The sequence below is a fragment of the Anabrus simplex genome, chromosome 10 (assembly GCF_040414725.1).
Source record: "Anabrus simplex isolate iqAnaSimp1 chromosome 10, ASM4041472v1, whole genome shotgun sequence".
Classification (NCBI taxonomy): Eukaryota; Metazoa; Arthropoda; class Insecta; order Orthoptera; family Tettigoniidae; genus Anabrus; species Anabrus simplex.
The window spans coordinates 127,240,979-127,266,415 of NC_090274.1; the positions used below are offsets into that span (position 1 = coordinate 127,240,979).

Below are 25,437 nucleotides of genomic sequence, written 5' to 3' on the forward strand. Positions count from 1 at the left end.
TTACCCCACACAAGCAAGTTGCATTCTCGATGTGTGAACGTCACAAAGGCAAGATTGGCTTGTCTGAAATCTGATTAGTGGCACTGAAATGTAAAAATGACTCTACTGCACCCCGTGGGAGCTTCAATCCAGTACATTTTAACGTTAGGTTTCTTAACAACACAAGCCCCAGAAGTCAGAAGTCAAACACATCCTCAGGAACCTACTTTGCGGCAGCACCGACCTGACTGAATTATAAGTTAGTTTGCTCGCACAGATATAACATAATTTTCCTCACTGTTGTTATTTATACTCGTATGTTGGAGCTAATAGATGATGGAAAGGAGACTCAGGATCATTGCTCCTGTCCAGATTATTACCCACCCTTCCAACATTTTCACTATCTGAAGCCTGAAGCTATCAGATCATAACCTGAATAACCTTGTGCAAAATATCTCCACTACAAAATTGACTTATATGTTAAGTCATAAATTATGAATTTCATTATGGTCCATATTGACAATTGATCACTATCAAAGGGTAGGAAGGGTCCACCTATTCAATACCATTAGAATGTACAGTATATTGTCTTATAAAACTGGGACTAGTTTCGACCCCATATATATTGGGTCATCTTCAGCCACGCTCCAATTGGAAGACATAAGCACACATATAACCAATAATAATAATATAAACACTCTGGTATGACACAATTTACAGTTTTAATTTAAAACACTGATGAGGTCCGAACAACATATCCAAACTTGAATCTAAGTAACACATGAAAACTGCTGTGGTTGATGCTAAACTATTTCGTCGTTCCTACAGCAGTCAATGTTCTTGAGTTGATCTGGGATTTGGTATCCTTATCCGTGTAGACGAGCAACTTGTTTGATAATTTATATTTGTTCATTAGTAATATGGATAATGACTTATGTAGCTTTAAGGGGAACATTCGTAATTTGAATAGGTATTCCTGTTCATCAGTTGTAGTGATCTATTGTTCAATTTGTTTTGAAGTGAATGTCTGAAAAGAGATAATTTGAAGTAAATAATTGAGAAAAGAAGGGAAGCTAGAAGTTTGAGATAAATATGTATAGCTACCTACCCGCCCCTCCTCACACATCCCTCCTCCAATCCCTACCATCATAAGCTCTACTCCTGCTCCCTCTCAACAATCAGTCTGGTGTTGGTATCTGTACCAAGTGTACGCAACTTACGAAGAACATAGAGGTGAGTCTCACATAGCTATACATATTTATCTCGATCTTCTATCTTCCCTTCTTTTCTCAATTATTAACTTCAAATTATTTCTTTTCAGACATTCACTTCAAAACAAATTAAACAATAGATCACTACATCTGATGAACAGGAATACCTATTCAAATTACGAATGTTCCCCTTAAAGCTACATAAGTCATTATCCATATTACTAATGAACAAACATAAATTATCAATCAAGTTGCTCGTCTACCCGGATAAGGATACCAAATCCCAGATCAACTCAAGAACATTGACTGCTGTAGGAACGACGAAATAGTTTAGCATCTACCACAGCAGTTTTCATGTGTTACTTAGATTCAAGTTTGGATATGTTGTTCGGACCTCATCAGTGTTTTAAATTAAGACTGTGAATTGTGTCATACAGAGTGTTTATATTATTATTGATTATATGTGTGCTTACGTCTTCCAATTGGAGCGTGGCTGAAGATGACCCAATATATATGGGGTCGAAACTAGTCCCAGTTTTATAAGACAGTATACTGTACATTCCAATGGTATTGAATAGATGGACCCTCCCTACCCTTTGATAGTTATATTTGAAGCTCTGCCAATTCCACCACCACCGTCACTTGCTATTTGACTCAGTTTGAGAAGCACCAAAATAGGCTTATAAACAATGGATGAAAGAACACAAAGGGGCGGTTGTATAAGGTCAAGAAAAGAGGACAACTGTAGTCAAGAGTCGTCTACTCTTCTTGTCTCTGAAAACCCAAGCATATCCGAGCGCGCTACACTGAACAATTGCTAAATGACTTTACTCCTCTGTTGGCCACCATCGTACTCCTCTGCAGGAGTGGAGGCGTTAAATTATCAGCAATCTCTCTATACCTAGGACTTTCACGAGATGTTTTCCCTTTTCATCGTATTGCTTTCCTGCCTATCTTAAAAATAAATTGCGATATTTTGTCTTGGAATGTTTTTCAAACAATGCCCTTAAAAATGATATAAGGCTTGATTTCTTGTGCTAGGTTGAAAACTAACTTATGTTTGTTAAAATGTACAAGAACTTTTCATTATAGATACATTAAACTTTTATTACACACTAAACACAAACATATTAACATTATAAGTTACAGATACAATAGCAACTAGAATGTATCATACAAGATGCAAAGTAAAATAGAAACCTAGTAGAGGCAAGTTAACACAGAATACAATATACTAATTGAGTATGCACGACTCGTATGTGGGGACCATGTATTTGATGTTGATGAAAGCGTCTTCTCCTCCATATCTCTCAAATGTCTCGAGAGTTTCTTGGATCATATCTCCAATATTCTCATGTTTCATTTGAGTGTAGTCGATGCAGTCGCCACAGTTCACTGGAACACACATTAGGAAGAACAAAATCAAACTACTATAGTGTTCATTCTACATACACAAACAGAAGATGCATGCATTAATAGTGCACTTCCTACCACTATGAAGGCGACAACATGGAACATGCTTTCAACTAAGGAAATGTGGTACTTCATGTAGCAAGCAGCTGTGTGGCACGAGATATGTTGCGACCTGTCAAGCTCACGGTAGTGCTGCGTGCCCCAGATATCTGCTTGTCAAACAGTGTTGCCAGTAGTGTGTGTGGGTCAGTGGTACAATTTCTGTGACTGGACTGTTGAAAAATACTGGGAATTTAATAGAAGATTGCCACAATGCTCCAAAATTCTGGAATGTAATTTTGATTGATTAGAAAAGGAAAGTGATAAATATATTGAAACAGGTCTCAGACAAATGTGATTGCAGTGTTCAGGATACAACTACATTAGGGTAAGCAACTCTCACTTTTGGCAGCATTGTCTCAAACTTTGCAGTTATTGTCCCAACTTTCTCTAAAGAAAATTCAGAATTTTCCTGACTCATCCACATAAAATTACTGAAATGTGCTTTGTTAATCAGCTGTTCTTGATTTCAAATAATGTTATTATCTATTAGTTTCATGTCTGTATTGATGTTTAATATACACAGTTATAAAGATGGGAGCTTTCCACCTAATCAGTACTTTATTTTTGTCTTATTAATATACAGGACCGGTTTTGACCTCCTTTGAGGTCATCTTCAGCTGGTCATATAATCTAATGTTAACGTAACATATAATTATAAAACATCACTAAATCTAATAAAGAATGTCATATGATATGAATGTAGGTGTTGTAGTATTAATGTAGTGTTTTTCTCATGGTTTTGAAACAATCGTCGAAGTTGACATGACTTGCATTAGAAACTTAAAACTTCACTATTCTAATCATAAATAACATATAATTGATTAAAATGCAATGTTCTTAAACTTGGAAATGTTCTTAGCGTTCTTGTGGTCCACATTCAAACTTTTTATCTGAGTTGATAAAACATTGTGTAAATATACAGGTGAGTTTATGCAAATGTTCTAGTATTTACATCAGTGTGGATTTTGAGACGTGCGCTCCTCAATTCATATGCTACTTAATTGCATTAATATATCATACCGTATTATCTAATATTAACATAACTATAAATATAAAACATGCTAGATCTAGTAAAGAATTACAAACCATTATTCTCGTTATTATTCCGTATTGAAAAATAGCAGTGTCAATTATTGCCGCTGCTAGCTTATCAGTGTAGGTTGTTTGGGAGCACGTTGTGTCTAACAACACAAGTGTGAAGAGGGAGCATTTGCACTTATTAAATGCCATAGAGTGAGCCAGAAAATGGAACAAGATAATACGTCATGATATCTTAATGCAATTAAGTAGCATAAAAACTGAGGAGTGCACATCTTAAGACAAATAACCCACACTGACGAACATACCATATCATTACATAAACTCACTTGTGTATTTATAAAACCTTTCATCAACATAGATCAAAAGTTTTAATGTGGATCGCAAGAATGCCATGGAACAATTCCAAGTTTAAGAACATTTTACCTGACAAATTAAGTGTATTTATGAGTAGAAGAGTGGAATTTTAAGTCACAAATGCAGGTCATGTCAACTTTGATGATTATTTCAAAATCATAAGAAAAACAATACATTACTTTATTAGTGATGTTTTATAATTATGTTATATTAACATTGGGTAGATTATATGACCAGGTGAAGATGGATGACCTTAAAGGAGGTCAAAACTGGTCCTGCATATTAATAAGACAAAAATTAAGTCTTGATTAGGTGGAAAGCTCCCATCTTTATAATTGTGTATTCAAAAAATGTTTATGGTAATTCTTACCTCTTCTGATGATGTTCAATAACAATGCATGCTGCTGCTGCAATAGTCTAGAAAGACTTCCTTCTCGGTGAAGTTGGTCAAAAAACTGCTGCCTTAGTGCAATAATGTTTGTAGTTTGTAACACGTCTCCACAAGTGACGCATGCTACACATGGCAGCACAGGTAGCATACTACGTCTTTTTTGACCCAGGGACAATAAACCACATTTGTCATCAGTTCCATGTTACTTATTGCCCATTGCTGCATATTTATCATTTCTTCTTGTTTAGTTGAGGCCCCTTGGACACGTGGTTCTGAACTCTGGTGAGCTTAGCCCGGTATTCCTTCATCTTTCCACTGTGGGTTGCTTTCCTGTCCTGAGTCCACTTCACTCCCGCTCCAGGACGCAGTGTTTTATCTGCCACTGACTGGAGAGTGTCAGATGTTCTGATCAGCATTCTAAATTTATCATTGGGATATATTTCTAAAAATTCTAGTCTTGTGCATTTAGCATTTGTCCCCTTCCCTCTAGAAATGGTGTTGAAGATTCTTGAGATCAGTCACTTGTTGTCCATTCTGGCTGTGTGTCCATAGAAGATGGCTGATGTTACACTCTCTAAATGTTGGTAAAACTCGTTGTGCTTGATTCTGTATTCACCTCCCTCTTTAATAGGACCCGTGAATTTTCTTAGGATCTTTCGTTCTCTCACATCCAAATTCCTGAGTTGCCCCTTTTTGATCATGTTCAAGCATTCTGAGGCATACAGTACTGAAGGTCTTATCAAGGTTCCATGGTGTTGAAGTTTTACACGAAGGCAAAGGGATTTGGACTTGTAAACGTTCTTACAGAGATGGAAAGCTCTCTCCATTTTGGTACACCTGGCTTTCATGGCCAGGTTATCCATTCTCCGGAGTTACTCTTCTTTATTACTGTCTCACTGTGTTGGGTGGTGATGAACTCAAGCCTACTTTAGCTGCTGTTTGACTGAGGGAGGAGAGTTAGTGTGTTGCTCGTCCATACTTGATCTGCGAAGGCCAGGCAATTGGCTTGATACTCTCCAATGCAGGAATCCGGTTGAGCTTCTAATCTTTAGAGAAGTCACCGAGAAGAGTGAGATTCCTCTGTAGTTGTTTAGATCAGACTCGTCATCTTTATTTTGCTCCAATTCTTTTTCTTTTCTATTTTCCTGTATTGTACATATTTTTCCATTTCTATTTTGTGTTTTTTCTTTCACTTTTATGGTTGTTTTGTTTTGTAAATTATTCATTTTTTTCATCAGGTTCTTTCTTTCTCAATTTGTCAGCAGCTTAACTTATGCCATAAGCTAAATAAATAAATTGCTGCATGCAGTGCTATTGGACCTTAAGGCACATTGTCTTTGTGGCTATATTGGTCGTTCTTAAGATCTGAAAATAAATTATGGTTTGAATCCTAGATATTTTTGACAGTTCATGTATGGCATAACATGCCCCTTTTGGGTAGACAACAAATCTATCAGTCAATCATCAATCTGCATTTAAGAGTGCCACCCAGGTGGCAGATTCCTTGTCAATTGTTTGCCTAATTTTTCTTAATGATTTCAGCAAATTTGGAAAAATGATAAATTATTCCAATCCCCGACTCCTCTTCCTATAAACGAATATTTGCCCCAATTTATCCTCATAAATTCCAACTTTATCCTCATATTATGATGTTCCCTGCCTTTAAAAGCTCCACTCACATCTACTAATGTCATTCCTTGCTATTTCTCCATTCACAGCTCAGAACATTCCACTTATTGCAATTTACAAATTTCCTTTTGTAGGTCCATATTGATACAGCTTAATTAAGAACTAATATTTGGTTTAATGATCCACCCAATACACTGTACAAGTAAACTGAAGCTATGTCAAACGTCAATCAACATTAATTAGAGGATAATGCTATGAGGGCAGTTTTAACATGTAAAGATTTTCTCTAAGAAAGTGGTGGACATTATTTAGTGGTTTTTTTTTTTAACATTCTTGAAAGGACATGGGCTCATTAATTTTAAATCATTGGACAGTAATATTTCTCAATTTTAATTAGATAAAATAATTTTTGAGACACTATGGCTGAAGAAGTCTTAACATGTTCACTGCTATGTAAATTACACTTTCCCACCCCCAAAAACTGAAAGAGAAAAAAATGATATAAATTTTACCAAATGTAAAAAATCCAAACATGTGCCTGTAAAGACGATACATGCCTAAATTAACATTTCTGAAGACATCTAAGTCTGTGGGTTGGATTCGGCCCCTCAGCCCCGTGTGCTACACCACTGATCGCTATTTTGTTGAAAATCTTATATTATAATGGAAGATATTACGATATTTACTGTTTATGACATAAATTGGAAAACTGTAAAAACCACATTTAGCTTTATTAATATTGTTTTTTTTTTTTTCATTTTATACAATAATTGACAGCTCCGCCCACCATCCACTGTTTGGTCCACGTACATGTATTTGTGGTACTAGTCAAAGCAACCAACCAGACAAAGCTGTGGCAAATCTGGACAGCCAGAACAGACAAATGTTGATTGTTTTTTTACTTCCTGCTTTATTGCAGGCCCTGCACTTTTTCTGTTTGGCTCCTCCTTTGGAGTCTCACTCATCATTTTTCACCAACCGTTGTAAGTTGTTCTTTCTTAGAGGAGTGCGCACTAGCTCTGCTTGACGGGGTGGCAGAAGTGATTCCACTATTTGTAGGCAAAAGTCGTTTAAAAACATTTTTGAATTTCCAAGCCTGGTATTGTGCATGTTGTATAAAGCACTGATGATCATCAATTGAATGATGTGGACAAAAAAGTTTTTACCAGCGAAGGGTTTTCCTTTCGAAAGGATAGTACGCCTTGAGTTGGTCACACCGATTAGTCCCTTTCATGTGTGCATTATATTGCATTATTGTCAAAGGTTTTTCATTTTCTTGGCCCCTTTTTATTTGTGACAGTGGTCATTGTGTTCTCAAATTGTGAGGAAATATATTGTACCACTTGCTTGTCCCTCCATTTGCCCACCATAATTCCCTCAGCGTACTGAGTGATGGTTCCACTTTTAGGCAGTATTGCCGTCTTCGCATCGGAGGGTTGAGCTTCCGGTCAGCTCAGTGTGTTCCTGTCCTGTATGTGTTTTCTGACAGCAGCTCAGATGCTAGGGCAAAACTATTATAAAAATTGTCCATGAACATGGCATGGCCATTGTTCAGAAGTTGCTCCAAAAGCTGCATTACCTCTTTTGTAGAGTGTCCTTTCCCAGACAACTGATTGTTGGCTCTGGCATACACAATAAATTTGAAAGTTCATTTAGAGCATACTACTACTACTGCTATTTGTTTTACGTTGCACCGACACATATAGGTCTTATGGCGACGATGGGATAGGAAAGGCCTAGGAATGGAAAGGAAGCGGCTATGGCCTTAATTAAGGTACAGACCCAGCATTTGATGGTGTGAAAATGGGAAAAAAAAGGAAAAACATCTTCAGGGCTGCCGACAGTGGGATTCGAACCCACTATCTCCCGGCTGCAAGTTCACAGATGGGTGCCCCTAACCGCACGGCCAACTTGCCTGGTATTTAGAGCATAAAGTTTTATGCCATACTTATGCTGTTTCCTCTTTATATACTGCTTAAAAATCAAGTGACCCTGCCAAAGTACCATAGCTTCATCAATGGACAGTTCCTGTGAAGGGTAATAAATGCTAGACATTTTATTGTTGAAAAAATCAATAATTTGTTGTCTCACCTTTTCCAGTCGGTCTGATGACTGGGGTTTGGCTTCATTGATAGGTTTAGCCATGAAAAAGTTTGGGCATCGTAATATACGTAGAAAACGATCCCGGCTCATATACTGTTGAAATGCAGGAACTTTGAAAAACCTGTGAGTTTTCCAATGATCTTGGAGTCTGCTCATTGGCAATGTTCCTGTATGAATCAGTAAACCCAAAAATATCTTTTGTTCATTGACATCCTTCCATCTTGTAATGCGCGATTTCTCCTTTGTGCCTGGCTCACAAAACAACTCTTTAATGCATAATTGTTGTCAAGCAACAATAGAAACCAGTCAACTGGCTTGTTTTCTCCCAGTATCGGCACTAGCAGTTTGTTTTCTTTCCTAGATGTATATTCTTCAAGCCGAATGTTCGATTTGACCAGGTTGGGTTGAGTTCAGGTTCGTCCGAACTTTCCGTTTCAGAATCAGCACTTCCTTTACTCATAAACTCATCATCACTGTCGGACACATCAACACGACAATGAGCCATCGCACACTCACAACGATAAAAACCATTTAAATATAAATCCAATTTAAAACATTTAGGCCCACTACTGCCACAATTGTAAAAAATTACCAAAAGACATGAACGACGAGCGAAAATATATCACGCAACTACTACTCAAGGTGCGTACGACATACGATCTGTCTCTTCGCTGAGCTGAGCTCACGCCGACTGCTTAGAAATGGCGTGGCAACGCGGGCCGGATCCAGGTCACGTGCACTGGCAGGAAGCGCACTAGGGGCCGGATCCAGTTCCTCAGCACTGAACGTGTTAAATAAAAAACGAAACGTGTAAAAAATTCTATAGATTGGGTGGATCGTTAAAAACCAAATATTAGTTCTTACATACATTCCACTTAGTCGTGCAGCTTGTCTCCTTACTCCTGAGTCTTCCCAGCCCAATATCTGTAACATTTTAATAACATTACTCTTTTTTTTTCTTTTTCTTTTTTTCGGAACAAATCGTGCTGCTTTCCTTTGGATTTTTTCCAGTAAACCTGGTGTAGGTCCGATACACTAGAAGCAAACTCTAATTGGGCCCTCTCCTTTACATCCTTACTACAACCCCTAAATGCCCTCATAACCATATGAACCTTGTTTGTGATTACCCGAATGAAGTGGTTACAGTGATCCCTGTGAGGTACGTTCACCCCATCAAGACAGTAATTAAAACTGCGAGGACTTTTCCTCTTGGTGAAAATAATGTTTCTTATTTATTTTATTTCATAAACTGGAGCTACCAGAGCCTGCCTGGTGACCATGACACCGTGGTTAGCCGGTTCGAGTTCTGTTGGTCAAAAATAAAATTGACGATCAGAACGCTGGCAGGCAGGATAGGAGAGGTGGTGGTATACAATTTCTAATCACTAGATTTTGTGCCAAAAGCCCGGACTGAATTCCAGACCATTCGGCAGTGTTCTTGTGGAGTGAGGGCATAGATGTTGCTGACGGTAGTTCGTCCGTCGGATGGGGATGTAAAGCCTTGAGCAGACCCCTTGGTGCTATTTGACAGGAGTAGGCTATGTGCCAGCACTGGGTTTCACCCTCTCCCTTCCTATCATAGATCATGTTATTCATTTCATCTCCAATGAGGTTGACGTCAGGAAGGGCGTCCGGTCGTAAAAACTCGCTACAAAGATTCATCAAGCTTCATACCCGACCCCATAGAGCAACGGGACAAGGGTTGGATGTACGTACATATACTGGAGCTGTAAGTTTTGAGTACGGTATGAATTCGTGTTTTGTGAAAATCAGGGCGAGATCTGTCGAACACCTAGCTCTGTTCTCCCGGGGAACTCCTCTCGTGCTCATGTGAAATGAGCTCTGGCCTGTAGCCTGGAGGAAGCAATGCGCAGGCGCAGCCAAGCTTGCAACACTCCCCGTAGCCGGTGGAGTATACCATCAACCGGAATCAACTCTGATCCCGTCTATAGTTACTTGTCCTCCCGCAAGGGGGTAGAAGTGCTCGATGCCTCCTGCTACCCTGATGTTGAACGTGATAAGCGATTCTGCCACTAGAGAGCAGCATCGTCTGGGCTCAAATGTACAGCGTAACTGGGGGCAATCTATCGCAAACATAACGTTGTTATTAAGGTAACCAACCAATATCCATCTTCCTTTTGTGTCAAAAATAAGGAATTCGTACGTGAGTCAAAGAATCTTGGTCTGACCCTAAATGTTATCCCGCATTAGAAGGTAAATTATGCTGGTAATAGATGAGGTCTCAATGATTCAGTTGGTTGGCAGCACTTTCAGTTGCTTTCTGCGGTGTTTGATCTTGCGGTTATATTGTTGGTGCATGTTTTTCTATCACTGTGTTAGTGTTAAAGTTCATACGGAGATTTATCCAATTATTTATCCACTACAGTGTATATCAAGTGAAATTAAACTAGTGTTCTTAGTGAGGATCTATATTTCCAAGACCCTGTTTGCACTGAAGATTGAAAACAGCGTATTTAGCGTTTTTTGTAGCACGTAGGACGATTTTTTCACGAGCCGCCACTGCATCAAACTGTTATTAGACTTTGACACTGTTTTGCTACAAAGTTCAAGAATGCTGAAAAATGTTGTGGGAGGTGCTACTAAAAACCTTTAGACCTAAAAAGTGAAATATGATTATAATATTGCAGTTTAGTATTATGGTATAGATGAGTAATATTCGGTGTAACGAAGTAATATGAACATGTGTGTGTTGAACATGTACGCCTTGTTACTGCTTTCTGTAAAATATGGAGGGCTGATGACCTAGATGTTAGGACCCTTAAAACAACGATCTTCATCATAATGTGGACAGTGCATATAGCCTGTTACAGGGAGAAACCAGTATTCGAGTGTGCAAAGCAGCCTTTCTCCAGGTGCATAGGAGACTGTCACAAGTGCTTTCCAAACAAACTGTGAATAAATCTCCTGTAGTTATTCAGGATCAGTGTGCTAGACATGTCCCTGGGACCAAGATAGGAGTAGAAGACATTGTCTTTGTGAAAGAACATATCTGGAGCTTTCCCACAGAAAGCAGTCATTATAGCCTAAATTATAATGCAAAATGTTCCTACTTATCACAGGACCTAACACTTAGTAAGATGTACAAATTATATTTTTCAGTGTGCTCAGAGCAAAACTGTAAACCTGTGAAATAATGGTGTTACAGGGATGTTTTTAAAACCCAGTTCAACTTATCATTTGCAAAGCCAAAAAGTGATAGTTGTTCATTCTGCGATAAAATGAAGATCAGTCTTTTGAGTGATGACATTGATGAAAAAGGGAAGAATAAACTCAGTGATGAGTGGGAATTGCACAAAAGACGGGCAGAAAAGGCACGTGCTTAGTTGCGAAGTGACATCGAGCTAACAAACAATAACGTTTGACGTGCAAGTAGAGTTTATTTTTACAAGAGGAAGTTTTGGGTGTAAATGTAGGAATACATAACTGTGAGGACGAGAAAGGGTACATGTACTTGTGGGGTGAAGATACAGCACAAAGGGGCGCAACAGAAGTAGGTTCATGTAATCTGTATTACCTAAGGAACGTCAGCACAACAGCAAATCATTTAATAGCCTATTCAGACACTTGTGGTGGTCAGAATAGGAATCGGTATATTGCATCTTTGTGGGCCACATTAGTTCATTATTCCCAATTTAAAATTATTGATCATAAGTTCCTAGAACCTGGCCATTCATATTTGCCTCATAACAGAGATTTTAGTACCATCGAAACTTCAAAACGTAAAGCGAAATCACTGTTTTTGATAGAAGATTATCTGACCTTAGTTAAGGAATGTAGGAGAAATAAGCCCTTTAGTGTGAAGAAAATGAAACAGAAAGAATTTGTGAACATTAAGGAGCTCTCAAAAAACTTTGTGATTCGTAAGGAAACAGTAGATGGGGAGAAGGTTCAGTGGCTCAAAATTAAGTGGTTTCGTTTCCAGTCTAATGAACCTTTTAAGATTAAGTTCAGGTACACCCTCAGCGAAATGGAAGAATGGAAAATCCTTTATATTTCACCTTCTCGTAAGGGCAGGCCATCTGTAAAGGTAACAACTTCAGTACTTTCACCACAGGAAGTGAGTCCTGCTTACACAGCACCTGTTAAGCTGTCAAAAGCTAAATATGATGATTTAATTGCCATGCTTCCATTCATTCCACCAGTTAATCATAAGTTTTTTAAGGATTTGCAATATTGTGATGTACCGTATTACCAGTGTCGGATTAAGGTGTTTGGGGGCCCTGGGCTATTTAAAAATGTGGGGTCCCTTCTTCATAACATCATGTAAGACTAGCATACTGAAGTCGTTATAGAACTACTTCCACTTAAATTTATGAATAGGGAAGTGTTGAAACAGACTACAATTTTTCTCTTATTTTTCATGTTAATATTTCATAATGGCAAAACATATTTTACATTTGTCTTATCATCACTATCAAATCGACATACAAAACAGAACTTACTACGATCTCATTCCCATTATCTTATTGGTATTACATGAATTTAAAATCTAAAATTTAAAACTAAATCAACATGTAAAAAGCTGGCACAAGCCTTTTTCTACAAATTTTACGTTCAGCCATGGGCAAGCGGGGCTGCAGCCCCTTTAGTCCCCCCTCCTTAATCCAGCCTGTGTATTATGGCAAAATGAAGTACCTTTCAGTGCCATGTGGAGTTGGCCCACTGGCGTATTGTTAAAATTCATCCCTTCTGTTTGCAGCCAAAGAGGGCCAAATCCACTCCAGTGGAAAATGATGGTATTCATTTACTCTTTATTTGTATTAAAAAGCCAGATAATCTTTGTATTTTGTTTTGTAGTGATTAATGGATCTATTAACTATAATATGCAAATGTTGTAGTCTCTGTAATCTGTGTCTGTGAATTATAGTAGGGACTACACTTTAACCTTAATTTTCTCCATTTTAAAAAAATGGCACTCGGCCCACTATGGTTCTCAGCCCTTCAATTAAGGCCACAGTTGCTACCTTCCTCTCCTTGCATCACCAAGAACCATCAATGTGGTAGTGCGACGTTAAACCACTAGCAGATGTGTTCTAGTGTTAGATATGTTTAAATGTTGCTCACCTGTGCAGCTACTTACAGGTGTAACCAAAAACCTACCCAAACCCCATGGCCTAACAAGTGACCGCTGCTCAGCTCGACGAATCTTCTTGGCTTTTTAGACCAGGGTCGTCATCTCACCGTCAGACAGATCCTCAATCGCATAGGCTGAGCGGACCTCAGATCGAGGTAAAAATCCCTGGACTGGCCAGGAATCAAACCTGGGACCACTGGGTTATAGAGCTACAGGTGTAACACCCAAGAGAAATCCAATGGCGTTAGATTACGAGAATCTTCTCGGTCGCTATTCTTGGCTTCCTATCCTCGACTGTTCTTACGAAGGTTGAGCAGACCTGGTCTGATCTGGCTGGGAATCACACCCAGGACCTCCAGTTAAAAGGCAGGCTTGCTACCCTAGACCGTGTGGCCAGCGCCTTTCTTCAAGCTGGATAGAAAGGAACTTTTATACAGATCCTCACAGTAAAATGAAGTACTGTAGCTGTGACGAGGCAGCTTTGCAAGTGAAAATGCTGCTGTTTTCTTCCCTGTGCATAGAATACATCCATTGTATCCCCTACTTCTCGTATGGATAGTAAGTTGGCAACCATGGGGTCATCTCTTGTTCTCTTTTATTTTCACACCCTTCATGGCCCTTCCCTCCTTTATTCTTCGAAGATCACCCAAACTTGTGCAAGTTATATTAGGTACAAAAGTATGTTTCCAACATGAATTTTGTGGAAAGGATTTCACAAAGCAAGACATAACACTTTTCTGGAAGTGGGTGAATTTTATAAGTTTCATAATTATCCACAATATTACCAATGAGAGTAATTCTCCGTGGCTCAGACGGCAGCGCGTCGGCCTCTCACCGCTGGATACCGTGGTTCAAATCCCGGTCACTCCATGTGAGATTTGTGCTGGACAATGCGGAGGCGGGACAGGTTTTTCTCCGGGTACTCCAGATTTCCCTGTCATCTTTCATTCCAGCAACACTCTCCATTCTCATTTCATGGCATCTATCAGTCTTTGGGAGTGGCGACCCCATCGTACTCATAGCCTACATATGATTCATTCATCACATCCCTGACCCGGTCAAAGACTGGAAAACAGGTTGTAGGTTTTCATTTATTTTTCATTACCAATGAGAGTACCAAACTTGCACAACCAAAAATTTTGCCCATCAAGCTAGATCCTAGATCCTGGAAATTACACTGGTCCATAGTTGACTGTGGACACTAGAACAAGACCTACCACTGCTGTGTACTAGTTATTTTTAACAATTGACCCCCTCTAAACATCTCTGTGATCATTAAAATACATAAATAGCTTTCTAGATTATAGAATAGTAATGGAAAATCTTTACATACAATTCTAATGTTGACGTATTCAGTGTTTTGCCCCAGTGTGGCTGGCTCGTCAGTTAGCAGCTTTGAGACGCCTAATGCTGCTTACATGCCTGGACTTCATTTCCTAGAAGCAAAGTAATTTGTTTCCAGTTGATAGATAAACAAACTGTGAAGTAAATACCATTCTTGTTCTTGAAGATGTTCAGAATTGGTAGAATCTGTCTGTAGTAAGGTACCAGAGCTTCTCCTACCATGTCAGCAGACATCACAAGTTGCTGCAGAACTTCCAGCGTGGTGCACACAACTTCTGGGTTGCGAGTATTCAGTGCATCTGTCAAATCAAATCAAATCAAATCAAAATCTCTTTATTTGCAAATGAGGTGTCTACCTCGGTGGCAAATGGTACACTAAAATGCATTATTGTCAAGCACTAAATATTAAATTAACAAGAGAAGAAAATTTTCCTATAATACAATATTATACAATTTACGCTAACAATGTTTTCTATTAAACACACAGCTCATCCTTAATAAATTTATATTGTTTACAAAATTCTACTTATATCTCCTGTACTACTTACAAATATAGTCAACTGATATACAGTATGTGGAATTACTTCAAATGATACTATACAACTGGTATAAGATTAAACTTTACATTGCATTTATTTATTTACTTTTTTTTTTTTTTTTTTTACCCATTCTGGATCCTAAGTAGCATAACGACCTGCTACATCTTAACCAGAGCCCCTTTTGCCACCACTTTTCAGAGTTCCTGAAGGGCCTTCACAGCTACCGTAGCGGTCCCAGGGCCCTCGAAGTCCCCACTGTACTTCACCCCTACAGGCAGTCCCCTACTTTGGCTGTCCAAACTCCTTAGACCAGGGGATGGAATTAATTTATTCACACACATTTTTTAATTTACAATAACCTGCACTGGTCGAATGCCCTCTAACACTTCATTTATTTTCTCTGTTGCTGTTTATTCTCTTCTTGAATATCTGTACAGATTTTGGAAAAGGATCAAACACTACCCCTGGTAAACTGTTCCACTCCTTCACACCCTTCCCAATGAATGAAAATTTACCCCAATCGCTTCTGCTAAAATTCCTTCTAATTTTATATTTGTGGTCAGTCCTGCCGATATAATTATTTTCCAACTGAAGCCTCTCACGGATATCTCCCCATGCTTCTTCTCCTGTATAGGCTCTATATAATCCTATAAGTCTAGTTTTCTCCCTTCTCTTACTTAAAGTTTCCCACCCAAGTTCCTTTAACATTTCTGATACATTACTCTTTCTCCTGAAATCCCCTGTTACAAATCTTGCTGCTTTTCTCTGCACACTATCTATTTCTTTTATTAGGTATTCATGGTGAGGATCCCAAACACTGTTTGCATATTCCAATAATAGACGAACCATACTCAAGTAACTTTTTTCTTTTAATTCTTTGTTGCATCCTTTAAGTAGCCTCATTATGACATGTAATGATCTGTATGCTTTCCCAACAATGTCATCAATATGACCCTTCCAGTGCAAATTACTTTCAAATCTCACACCTAAGTATTTGCACTTGCCATCTTTTGGGATAACTACCTCATCCAAAGTATATTCAAATTCAGTTTTAAAGCTCCTGTTTGTAAAAGTTGTAACAGTTGATTTGCCTCCATTAACCTTCATATTATTTTCTTCAACCCATTGTTGGATACTTTCAAGGTCCCTTTGTAATTCTGAACAATCCTCAATGTTGTTTATTTCCCTATAAACAATTATATCATCTGCATACAATCTTATTTTTGATGTTATATTGTTCCCTAAATCATTTGCGTATATTAAGAAAAGTAACGGACCGATTATACTGCCCTGTGCAATTCCCTTCCAAACTTTCTCTTCCTGAGATACATTATTTCCTACTTTGACTTTCTGAACCCTTGAATTTAGAAATGTTTTTATCCAAGAGAGAAAGGAACAGTTTAACTCTTACCCAGACATCAACTGCTGTAAGTGTCCATGTGAAAATCTTCCCTTTAATCTTATATGACACAATAGATAATATACAGACTGGCTAACCTTGAAACAGGGACGAGAAGAAAGTCTGAAAGGTGACGGCCAAAATTACAAGAATTTTTCATCCGCTCTCGAGTCAAAGTGAATAGTGTTGCTCTCTCTGTGTACAATTGCGATTCTCTCTCGAAGTCACTACTCGAGCTGTTTTTTAAAGGATAACATTTTCAGTTAATCTGTCTTGACCCATGTGGAGTACTCCTTTGTTCGGCTCTGTAGGTAAGTGGTCTGGTTTCATCCTAGGTATAGAGGCACAGGTCACCTATGGGCATCACTCCAGAGGACAGATGCTACCTTTTCTTGTTTCGCTCTTATCCAGGCCTTGATCTTTGCCCAGTGCTCCTTCATTCATTGCAGGTGATTTTCTTTTCTTTGCTTCATTTACGTCTTTCCCATCTTTAACTTTGGCCTTTCTTGTCTTGAAAAACCCTCGTGGTTTTTTAGTTTCCTCCTGAGTAGGTTGTGTTCTTGTATCTCATTACAAGTGATCCCCATCTCATGTAGGCCCCTTTTCACCTTGAATCAAGTTAGCTAAACCCAGTTTAGGGACTCTTCAGAAACAAACGAAATGTTATTTTCAACATGCAACACTATTCTGTCTTACTCGAGAGAAGTTACAAGACATTTTCAAGATTTTGACTGCCAGCCTCGAAATTCTCATCCCTGTTTGGACTCCAGTCAAGTGGTACCAACAGTGATAGGAATGAGAAATAAACAACTAGCTTACTCTTTATAGGAATTATAAGTTGAGGTACCACTGGCAGAATCTTTGGCCCTCCATGCTGCAGCATATCTCGTATTCCTTGTCGAGCAAAGAATTTGTAGGGATGAGTTGTTTCACATAACCCATCAAAGAACATTGGTAAATAATGATGAAAGTCTAATTTGTCTATTTCTACCTGGAACAAGAACAACACAGATAAATTAATTAGAAATGAACACGATTTAAAGGCATGCTTTATATTTGTAGTTGTGATGGCAAAATACAACCACCTAGTTTTATCCAACTTGCATCAGGAGTGTAATGGTGATATTGCTGATAAGAGGTGCTATTCGGAATACTAGTGCTGATTACTGTAGCTTTGGTTAGCACCCCCATTGGGGGTGTCCCTGAAAAAAGCTGCACCACCTCAAGGAAAAAGAACTTTCCCATAAAACTCTCTCCAGGTAATCTTGGCATATTTCCCGTTATAAGCCTTAATAACAGTTCTAGACCCCAGAACAACAAACACCTTGAGGCCATTGACTCAAACTCCTCGCAGGCTTGACAGTGTTGTGAAAAACTGTTAACTATCGTGACTTTGCTTTCCAGTTACTTCTCAGATCTTGAATTGTGACGGTTTTCTCATGAGAAACATTTGCATTTTCTGTTCTAACAGCAACAAGTTCAGTTGTTACTCTGTGGCCTGACAATAGAACATAAGTCAAATATAGCATTTTAACTTTATAAAAATCTGCTGTCATCACCACATAATTGTGCTATTGCCAAAAGTATTCTGCTACTTCCCATTAGCTCATTGAAAGTACAATAACAATTTATATGAACATCTAAGTGTATTTGCTTGCCTTCAAATGCTATAGGAGTAGAATCACCGAATAGTGCGACATAGACTTGCAGTCGTTCCCTGTTAACACAGTATAAGGATAACAAATATAAAAGGTAACAGCTAAGTAGCAAAGACATGTTGGGATAGTTTCAGCACAAGAAAAAATTCACAAAATCAAGAATCAAACATTTTCCTTTCCTTCAAATCTGAATTAGAAAAGTTGATTCAAACTAAAAATGTAAAGCAATGTGTAGAGCTGTGTTTTCATGCATGAGATTCTACCACACACTGTGTGCTTTCTGCTCCTGAACTTCAAGCAGCTATATCATTGTAACGTTCAATTTCAAAATTCTCTAATTTTTATATACATTACCACCTTTCTGTTGTGTGAATGAATATACTTTGTTAATATGCAAATGCACATTAACACATACATAATGCATGCATCCAGAAAGTTATAGATGAAGTTAAGACAGGCATCAAGGTCCAAGGAGAATGAATTATCACACTGCGTTTTGCCAATGACATCACAATTCTGGCGGAAAATAAAGATGACCTCAACAACATCTAGCTGAGATGGACACTACCTGAAGCATTTACAACATGCACAATAATAAATCAAAAACCAAGGTCTTTTTCTTTAGCTGCTACTCTGCACCGTGCCATTGTATTTTAAGGGGAGAATTGCTGAAAAGTGTACTGAGTTCACATATCTTGGCAGTAAAATAGCTGCTAAAATAGAAATAGCCTAGCCTGAAGACCCTTCAATAAGGAAAGGAAGCTCTTCAATATCAGTGTACATATTTTGGGAAGGGGCATACCACTGTATGGAAGTGAAACCTGGATCCTTGGCTTGGACAACAAAGGCAGATTGTGGCATTCGAGATGTGCTACTACGGATGGATGTTAAAAACTTCATGAGTGGACGAAGCAAGAATTCTGGAAATGCTAAAGAGGATAGAGGAAAGCCTATGTTTGTGGAATATTCTGACTGAAGAAGAGACAGTCTGGTTAGGATATATGTTAAGGTTGTATGGAAGGGAAGTATTGGCTCACACACATCTGTCAAATAAAGAGATACAAGTGTTAGACTACAATCATAGACATGAACAGATCTGCCAACTCATAGAATATGTTGGAGAATTTATAACTGTGAGGTTTTCCAGTCCACCAAAAATAATTCAGTTTAACATGAATTTATGAAAACATTTATTAACAGATTATACCAAAAAAAGATACCATTAATTAGAAACAGAGTGACATGTGAAGCTTCCACGGTCTGTTGAGTTCTTTAGTTCTTCCTCCGGGTTGAACTGTGTTGTTGTTTTCTGTTTCGAACACATTGCATTGTTCTTTGTCCAGGCGATACCCCTACTTAATCCAAGGTAATCAATCCCCTAGGAAGCAAAATCAACTAACTCAGTGTTTCTCAATCTGTGGTATGCCATCAGATTTCAAAGGAAAATATGAAGGAAAAAAAATGTATGAAGAAAGTTAAATATATTTACTGTAGAAATTACCCCCTGTGGGTGGGGGAGGCTGACGAAGAATACACCCACGGTTTCCTCTGCCTGTCGTAAGGGGCGACCAAGGGATGATTGTTTTAGAACCATGAAACTACTTGTGACTAGTACCACCACGCGGGGAACACCATGGGTCGCTGTTACTTGCGCGGAGTACCACTATGTTAGGTACCAAATAGGTTTGTGATTAGTAGCAGCAGTGTGTGTTGCTAGCTTTTACAGTACCTGTGATTAGTAGCATTATATGAGCAACACCATGGTTCTGGCTTGCTTATGATTAGTACCCACTATATGAGGAAGAACACGGGATAGCGCGAGTCCCAGTGGTTAGTACACTTATGTGATGAACCCCATAGGTTTGCGTTGCCTGTAAATGGTGCCGCAATGTGCGAAACACCATAGATCTATATTACAGGTGCAAATTTCATTACCTCTGAATAGTACCATAATGCGTGGAATACCGCGAGTCTACGCTACTTTTGATTAGTACCGCAACATGACAGATACCATGGTTCTACTTTCCTAGTGATAATTACCATTATGAGGGGCTGACAACTTGGAGTTTGGACCCCTTTTGACTACAAGCATCATTGATTCAGTTGTGCTACAGAAGCAGTCCCTTGGTCAGTAATACTATTGTTTTACGCCAGCTTCTGTGAATGTGAGACACTGTGGGTCGGTTCCACTGATTGTTTTAAATTCATATCCATCCATTCATTCTTCATCCTCACAGTTTGAATTCTGGACAGTGGAGGATTTTGGACTTTTTGTCATTTCATTTTGTACCATTAGGGGCCAATGACCTAGATGTTAGGCCCCTTTAACAACAAGCATCATCATCATATTACTTTAGAAAATCCTCATCATATCGCTGACCCTGCCATCAAGTTTATGATCCGTTTTTTCAAGAACGCATCTATGCAAGAAAGTTTACATCCACGGGCTGTAAGTTGTGTACCATAGTTAGGTCAATTTGGAGCCAGGCCTCCTGGAAACTTCCACCTGAAAACAGCGTCACACCATGCAAACAAAACTAATCCCATTGAAATTTTTATAGTTCCTAATCCCTGAATTCCAGAATTAAGATTTTTTTTTTAAATATTCATTATTAGTTATTACTTAGATACTGAAGCCAACATCTACTGTTTTGTGAAACTTTCATACAATATTTTATTGACATTGCATAATACATGATATAGACACAAACTCTTAAATTTCTTGTAATGCATTATAAATATTGTATTTCAGTTCACGACTTTGTCTTATTTATAATGTGTGTTTAAAAACTGTTTCAGTCAATTAACACAAGCTTAACCTTTTCACTCCCAAGCTCTTTTTAGCCTTATGCATGTCCCATACCAGACCTTTCTGGATTTTTTGACAGTGGTTGAAATACGCTGTAATGACACAGGGACTGAACAGTCATGGAACGACAATAGTTTTACCAGAACTTGACAATGTCTACAGCTTATCTTCTCTATACTGTAAGCATAAAAGTCAGAGCTATCATCATTCCCTAAAACTTCTGAAATATAATCCTCCTTCCTGCTTTCTTTTCACTTCTGCGCACCCATCTCAGAAGACAACTGCGAAACAAAAACACAAGGCACATAATTATTGTCAAAATATGGTGAGGTGATATAAGAATTGTCTGTTTTCTGAATAGAGCAACAAAATTACAGCAACAGACGGAACTCGGAAGGGAAGAAGAGCACATAGCTTGAAATACAAGTTAACTCGTGTTTGGGACAGCAGGAGAGATGCTGACATGCGTGTTAACTTGGGCAAGGGATGGAAAAGATTAATAATTAGGTAAGTACTCATATCTTTTAAACCTTTCATTTAGGGACTTCTTTGTCCATGGGGGTACGTTGAACATTTAGTCTTATAGAAATTTGAGAACCTCTGAACTAATTGATGTTGATTTAGTTGAAAGGCTCAACTAGGGACCTTGTGGTCACCAAGTTGAGAGTCCCTCTTACGATGGTCAACCACCCCTATCCACAGAGGGAAAACTTCTCGGTGTGTAGAAGGAAGATGTTGTTTCACGAGAATTTCTTGGTAGGACGCAGTAGAAAATGCCTAAGACACAGGTTTATCTACACACCTGCTAGCGGTACTCATCATGTTGCCTAAGGCAACAGCTTTAGGTGTATAACGTCTCACTATCTGGATCATCTTATACTTGTTCAAGAAGCATTAGGCCTGTAACATTAGCTCCTGAAATGCAATGAAGCTAACATGTCTCCACCCAGTGCTCTTAATTCGGTCCTTTTTTGACTTGCTGATATCAGGATCATTAATAACATTCTTTGAAGAGCAGACATTCTTTTCACAGAAGCAGACACAAACTTCACTGATGTGATAATCCCTAACATACTGTTAAATCGCCTAATATCACGGTTTTTTCTAATGCACAAGTTCAATTAATGACTGCCGCAGTGTGTGTAAAATGCCAGAGGTTGTCCATTTAAAGTCAATGGCTGGGTTCCAATACATTTATCTGATCCGACATCAAACCCTTCAGCCCAAAAATCTTGAAAGTTTAAACAAAACTTTTTAACTTTTTAAATGTAAGAGAGAGGCTCCCTGGATCTGCTTCTGATGTGAAGTGACGTAAGTTACACATAAGTGTTTGACTTTGTTAACTGGTATACTTTGGGATCATTAGTTCATTATTGTATGCTGCATTTTGAAGAAAATCGTCAATGAAAAGCAAAACCCAGGAGGCAGGCAATTTGGAAAAGAAAATGAACAGTTGAGGAGAAATGGAAGAACGCCGCTGTCCCTCCTGGTGTGCTTCCCACACTGGGCTGACTCGCTCTGCGTGGAAGACCAACCTGCCCGATTCATGTCATCTGGAGTTTTAGCAGCTCTATTTTCACTTTACAAGGAAAAGGAGACTGAATCTTTTATAAATGTTTATCTGGCAGGTGATGAATAACTTCAGGTGTTCTTATCGATCTATACAGTGGCCATTTCTTTCTTTGTTTCTTGATATTACTTATCATTTTTAGAGTAGTTTTCACATTGTATTTGTATTCTTACAGCCAACATATTTTGTGGAGTGATTTGTATTTTTAACTATTTCCTCTCAAGAGAAGCAGGGTGAGGCCATTTTATGTTTCTGTGAAGTTATATGTGTAAAAGACTCTTCTTTCTGTTTCTGTGAACACAACTGCTGCAGCTTGTGGCTGAGCAAGTATCTGCTTGCTGACAAGACTTCCAGAGTCAAGATTGTAGGATTGACTTTGCTATTGTTTCAATGAGAAAAAAGACACCTCATTAGATTATCAGCCCAAGGTTTGTGGAAAATAAGGAACAATATGGCAAGGACTAGGAAATTTAGCTGTTTTTGATCTAAATGTTGGTATATTTCAGCAACTGCCTTGGTGACAATTATGGGAAAGCGTTACCACTTCATGTTAGTCACCATAATCACTAGCTGGTTCAAGTCCTGTTGGTGGAAAAACATTTCACTGGCAGGGTACGATTTCTAATCACTAGATTGCTTGGATTCAATTCCAGACCTCACCACAGTGTACATATGGAGTGAGGACATACGACTCTGTCGGTGGTGATTTGTCCATCAGATGGAGACGTTATAGCCTTGAGCTCTTGGTATTATTGGACAGCAGTAGGTTATGTGTCGACACTCTGTCTACCTCATTATCTTAATCGTCTCCCCCTCAGATGAGCACTTTACAAAGGTAAAAAAAAAAAAAAAAATTGAGTGTATCCTCCTATTCAGTACATCATATATCATATATTCCATCATTAGATGGAGTAATTAAACTCAGACATGTTTTGGCTCGTTTGAGCCATCTTCAGTGAAAAGTGGGGGGGGGGGGGGAGGGGTTGAAATAATTGACATAATACTAGCTAAAAAATGCCCCCAAAAAACATAATGAAGGAATAAATTAAAAAACAAAAGAGATACATGACGGAAACAAAGTTGGCACAGTATACAATATTTTACATTGTCATGTGGAGCAAAAAACAACTCGCTGCGATAATCTATACTGAAAACAGGGGTTAATACAGAACATAATTGAAACTTAAAACTGTGTTAACCTAAAAAGAAAAGAAATGAAAACAAATGATACAGATGGAAATGAACAATAAGTGCACACATATAGTGAAGTTGCGGACTTCTTAGTTTGCAATGGTTTTATAACAATTCAAAACGGGATGAAATCACTGTGTCGAAAAATCAAGGCCGAAAGTCTGCCTTTGTGGAAACACTTTCACGTCGAATGGCTAGAAGGGGAGCGGGAGCAAAAAAGGTTGAGAAACCGAGCCTGAGATAACGTGCAGGCAAAATGCCTGTAACAAGTGATGATAAAACGCTGATGAAATTTAAAACTTTAGAACAGCAGCGTTCTCAATATCTTATCAATCTAGCGGTCCCATTCTTGATTATTTTTTCATAACGTTGGCTGGTTGGTTTGCCTTATTATAAAAGGTCGGAAGGGCCGTGATATAAAATTGAGAGGCTGTGTTAGAGGAGATGACAGATGCATGGTAAACTGTAAGTGACCTAGTGGAAACCGTCAATGTAGTTCCAATGGTGTTTAGAAGGTGGTTGTCCTCTCAAACGGCCTGGCTTTCTCAAAGATTTTTACCTTCGTAAAATGAAAACCATCAATACGGAATGATTCTAATAACTTATAACTCAGATGAGCAGGTCGCCCTTGGATGTCAACTAGAAAGAAAGATCTACACCAGGTGAGCTGAATATGTCTCGGACACTCCCGGCGCTAAAAGTCATAACTACCACACCACAGAATAAGTGCACAAGTCTGAACAATGTCACGATGATAAAACGTTACCTAGTAAAGTTCAAGGAATATGAGACCTAGACACCTACTTCCTGACAATTAGGTTACCAAGAAAATTCTGGCTATGTGAAGTGTAAATAAGCCTAGGTACTGTACGGACATATCCAAACCGCATGGCACTACAGCCCTTGAAGGGCCTACCAAGCGACCGCTGCTCAGCCCGAAGGCCTGCAGATTACGAGGTATCGTGTGGTTGACATGACGAGTCCTCTCGGCCATTATTCTTGGCTTTCTAGATCGGGGCCGCTATCTCACCATCAGATAGCTCCTCAATTCTAATCACGTAGGCTGAGTAAACCTCGAACCAGCCCTCAGGTCCAGGTAAAAATCCCTGACCTGGCCGGGAATCGAACCCGGGGCCTCCGGGATATAAATTCGTTTCAACAGACTTAAATATGTAAGCACTTCCACATCTTACGCTTCTGTAGGGTGTAGAAGTCTCGTTATCACAAATGAACATTCATTTTACCATGCGGTGGTAAGTTACTGAGAATGATTATATTGTTTTAAGGGTCATCCCTGTCACTTTTACTACGTACCGGTACCTGAGTAAAATACTTGCCATACCTTCCATGCTATCCTATTACCAGCTCCATCAAATTCCATAGATATAGGAAAATCTCCTCTGTTATAAAATCTTCGGAACGATGACGGCACTTTTGATCTTCTTTCCACATGGTACGCCGCTGATTTCGGAGGTCCTTGAATAACCACGTCTCTCTGTAGCGACTGAATGGAAAATCCAGGCACAACTCTTGGTGTCGTGAGCGGTTTATTTGGACTGTTAGGTGTGGGTTTTCGCAAACTTTGCCGGAATTCTTTACCATTTACCAT

At 38.8% G+C, this 25,437-nt stretch overlaps 1 protein-coding gene across 1 annotated transcript; it reads right to left on the reverse strand.

Annotated features, from left to right (window-relative positions):
* Positions 1-1,058: 1,058 nt before the first annotated feature.
* LOC136881968 (parkin coregulated gene protein homolog) lies at positions 1,059-25,437 on the reverse strand. The gene is made up of 4 exons (XM_067154442.2): positions 25,171-25,437; positions 17,420-17,591; positions 14,812-14,961; positions 1,059-2,585 (listed from the first exon to the last, which is right to left on the reverse strand). Exons 1-4 carry the CDS (start codon positions 25,435-25,437, stop codon positions 2,425-2,427), a joined length of 750 nt encoding a protein of 249 aa, XP_067010543.2. The 3' UTR covers positions 1,059-2,424.

Coding starts and splice junctions, on each gene's coding strand:
- LOC136881968 (XM_067154442.2), bottom strand. CDS start 25,437: ATGGTAAATGGTAAAGAATTCCGGCAAAGTTTGCGAAAACCCACACCT. Junction 17,592..25,170: donor GTAATAGGATAGCATGGAAG/GTATGGCAAGTA, acceptor TTCTTGTTCCAG/GTAGAAATAGACAAATTAGA. Junction 2,586..14,811: donor CATCTTCAAGAACAAGAATG/GTATTTACTTCA, acceptor TGTGTGTTCCAG/TGAACTGTGGCGACTGCATC.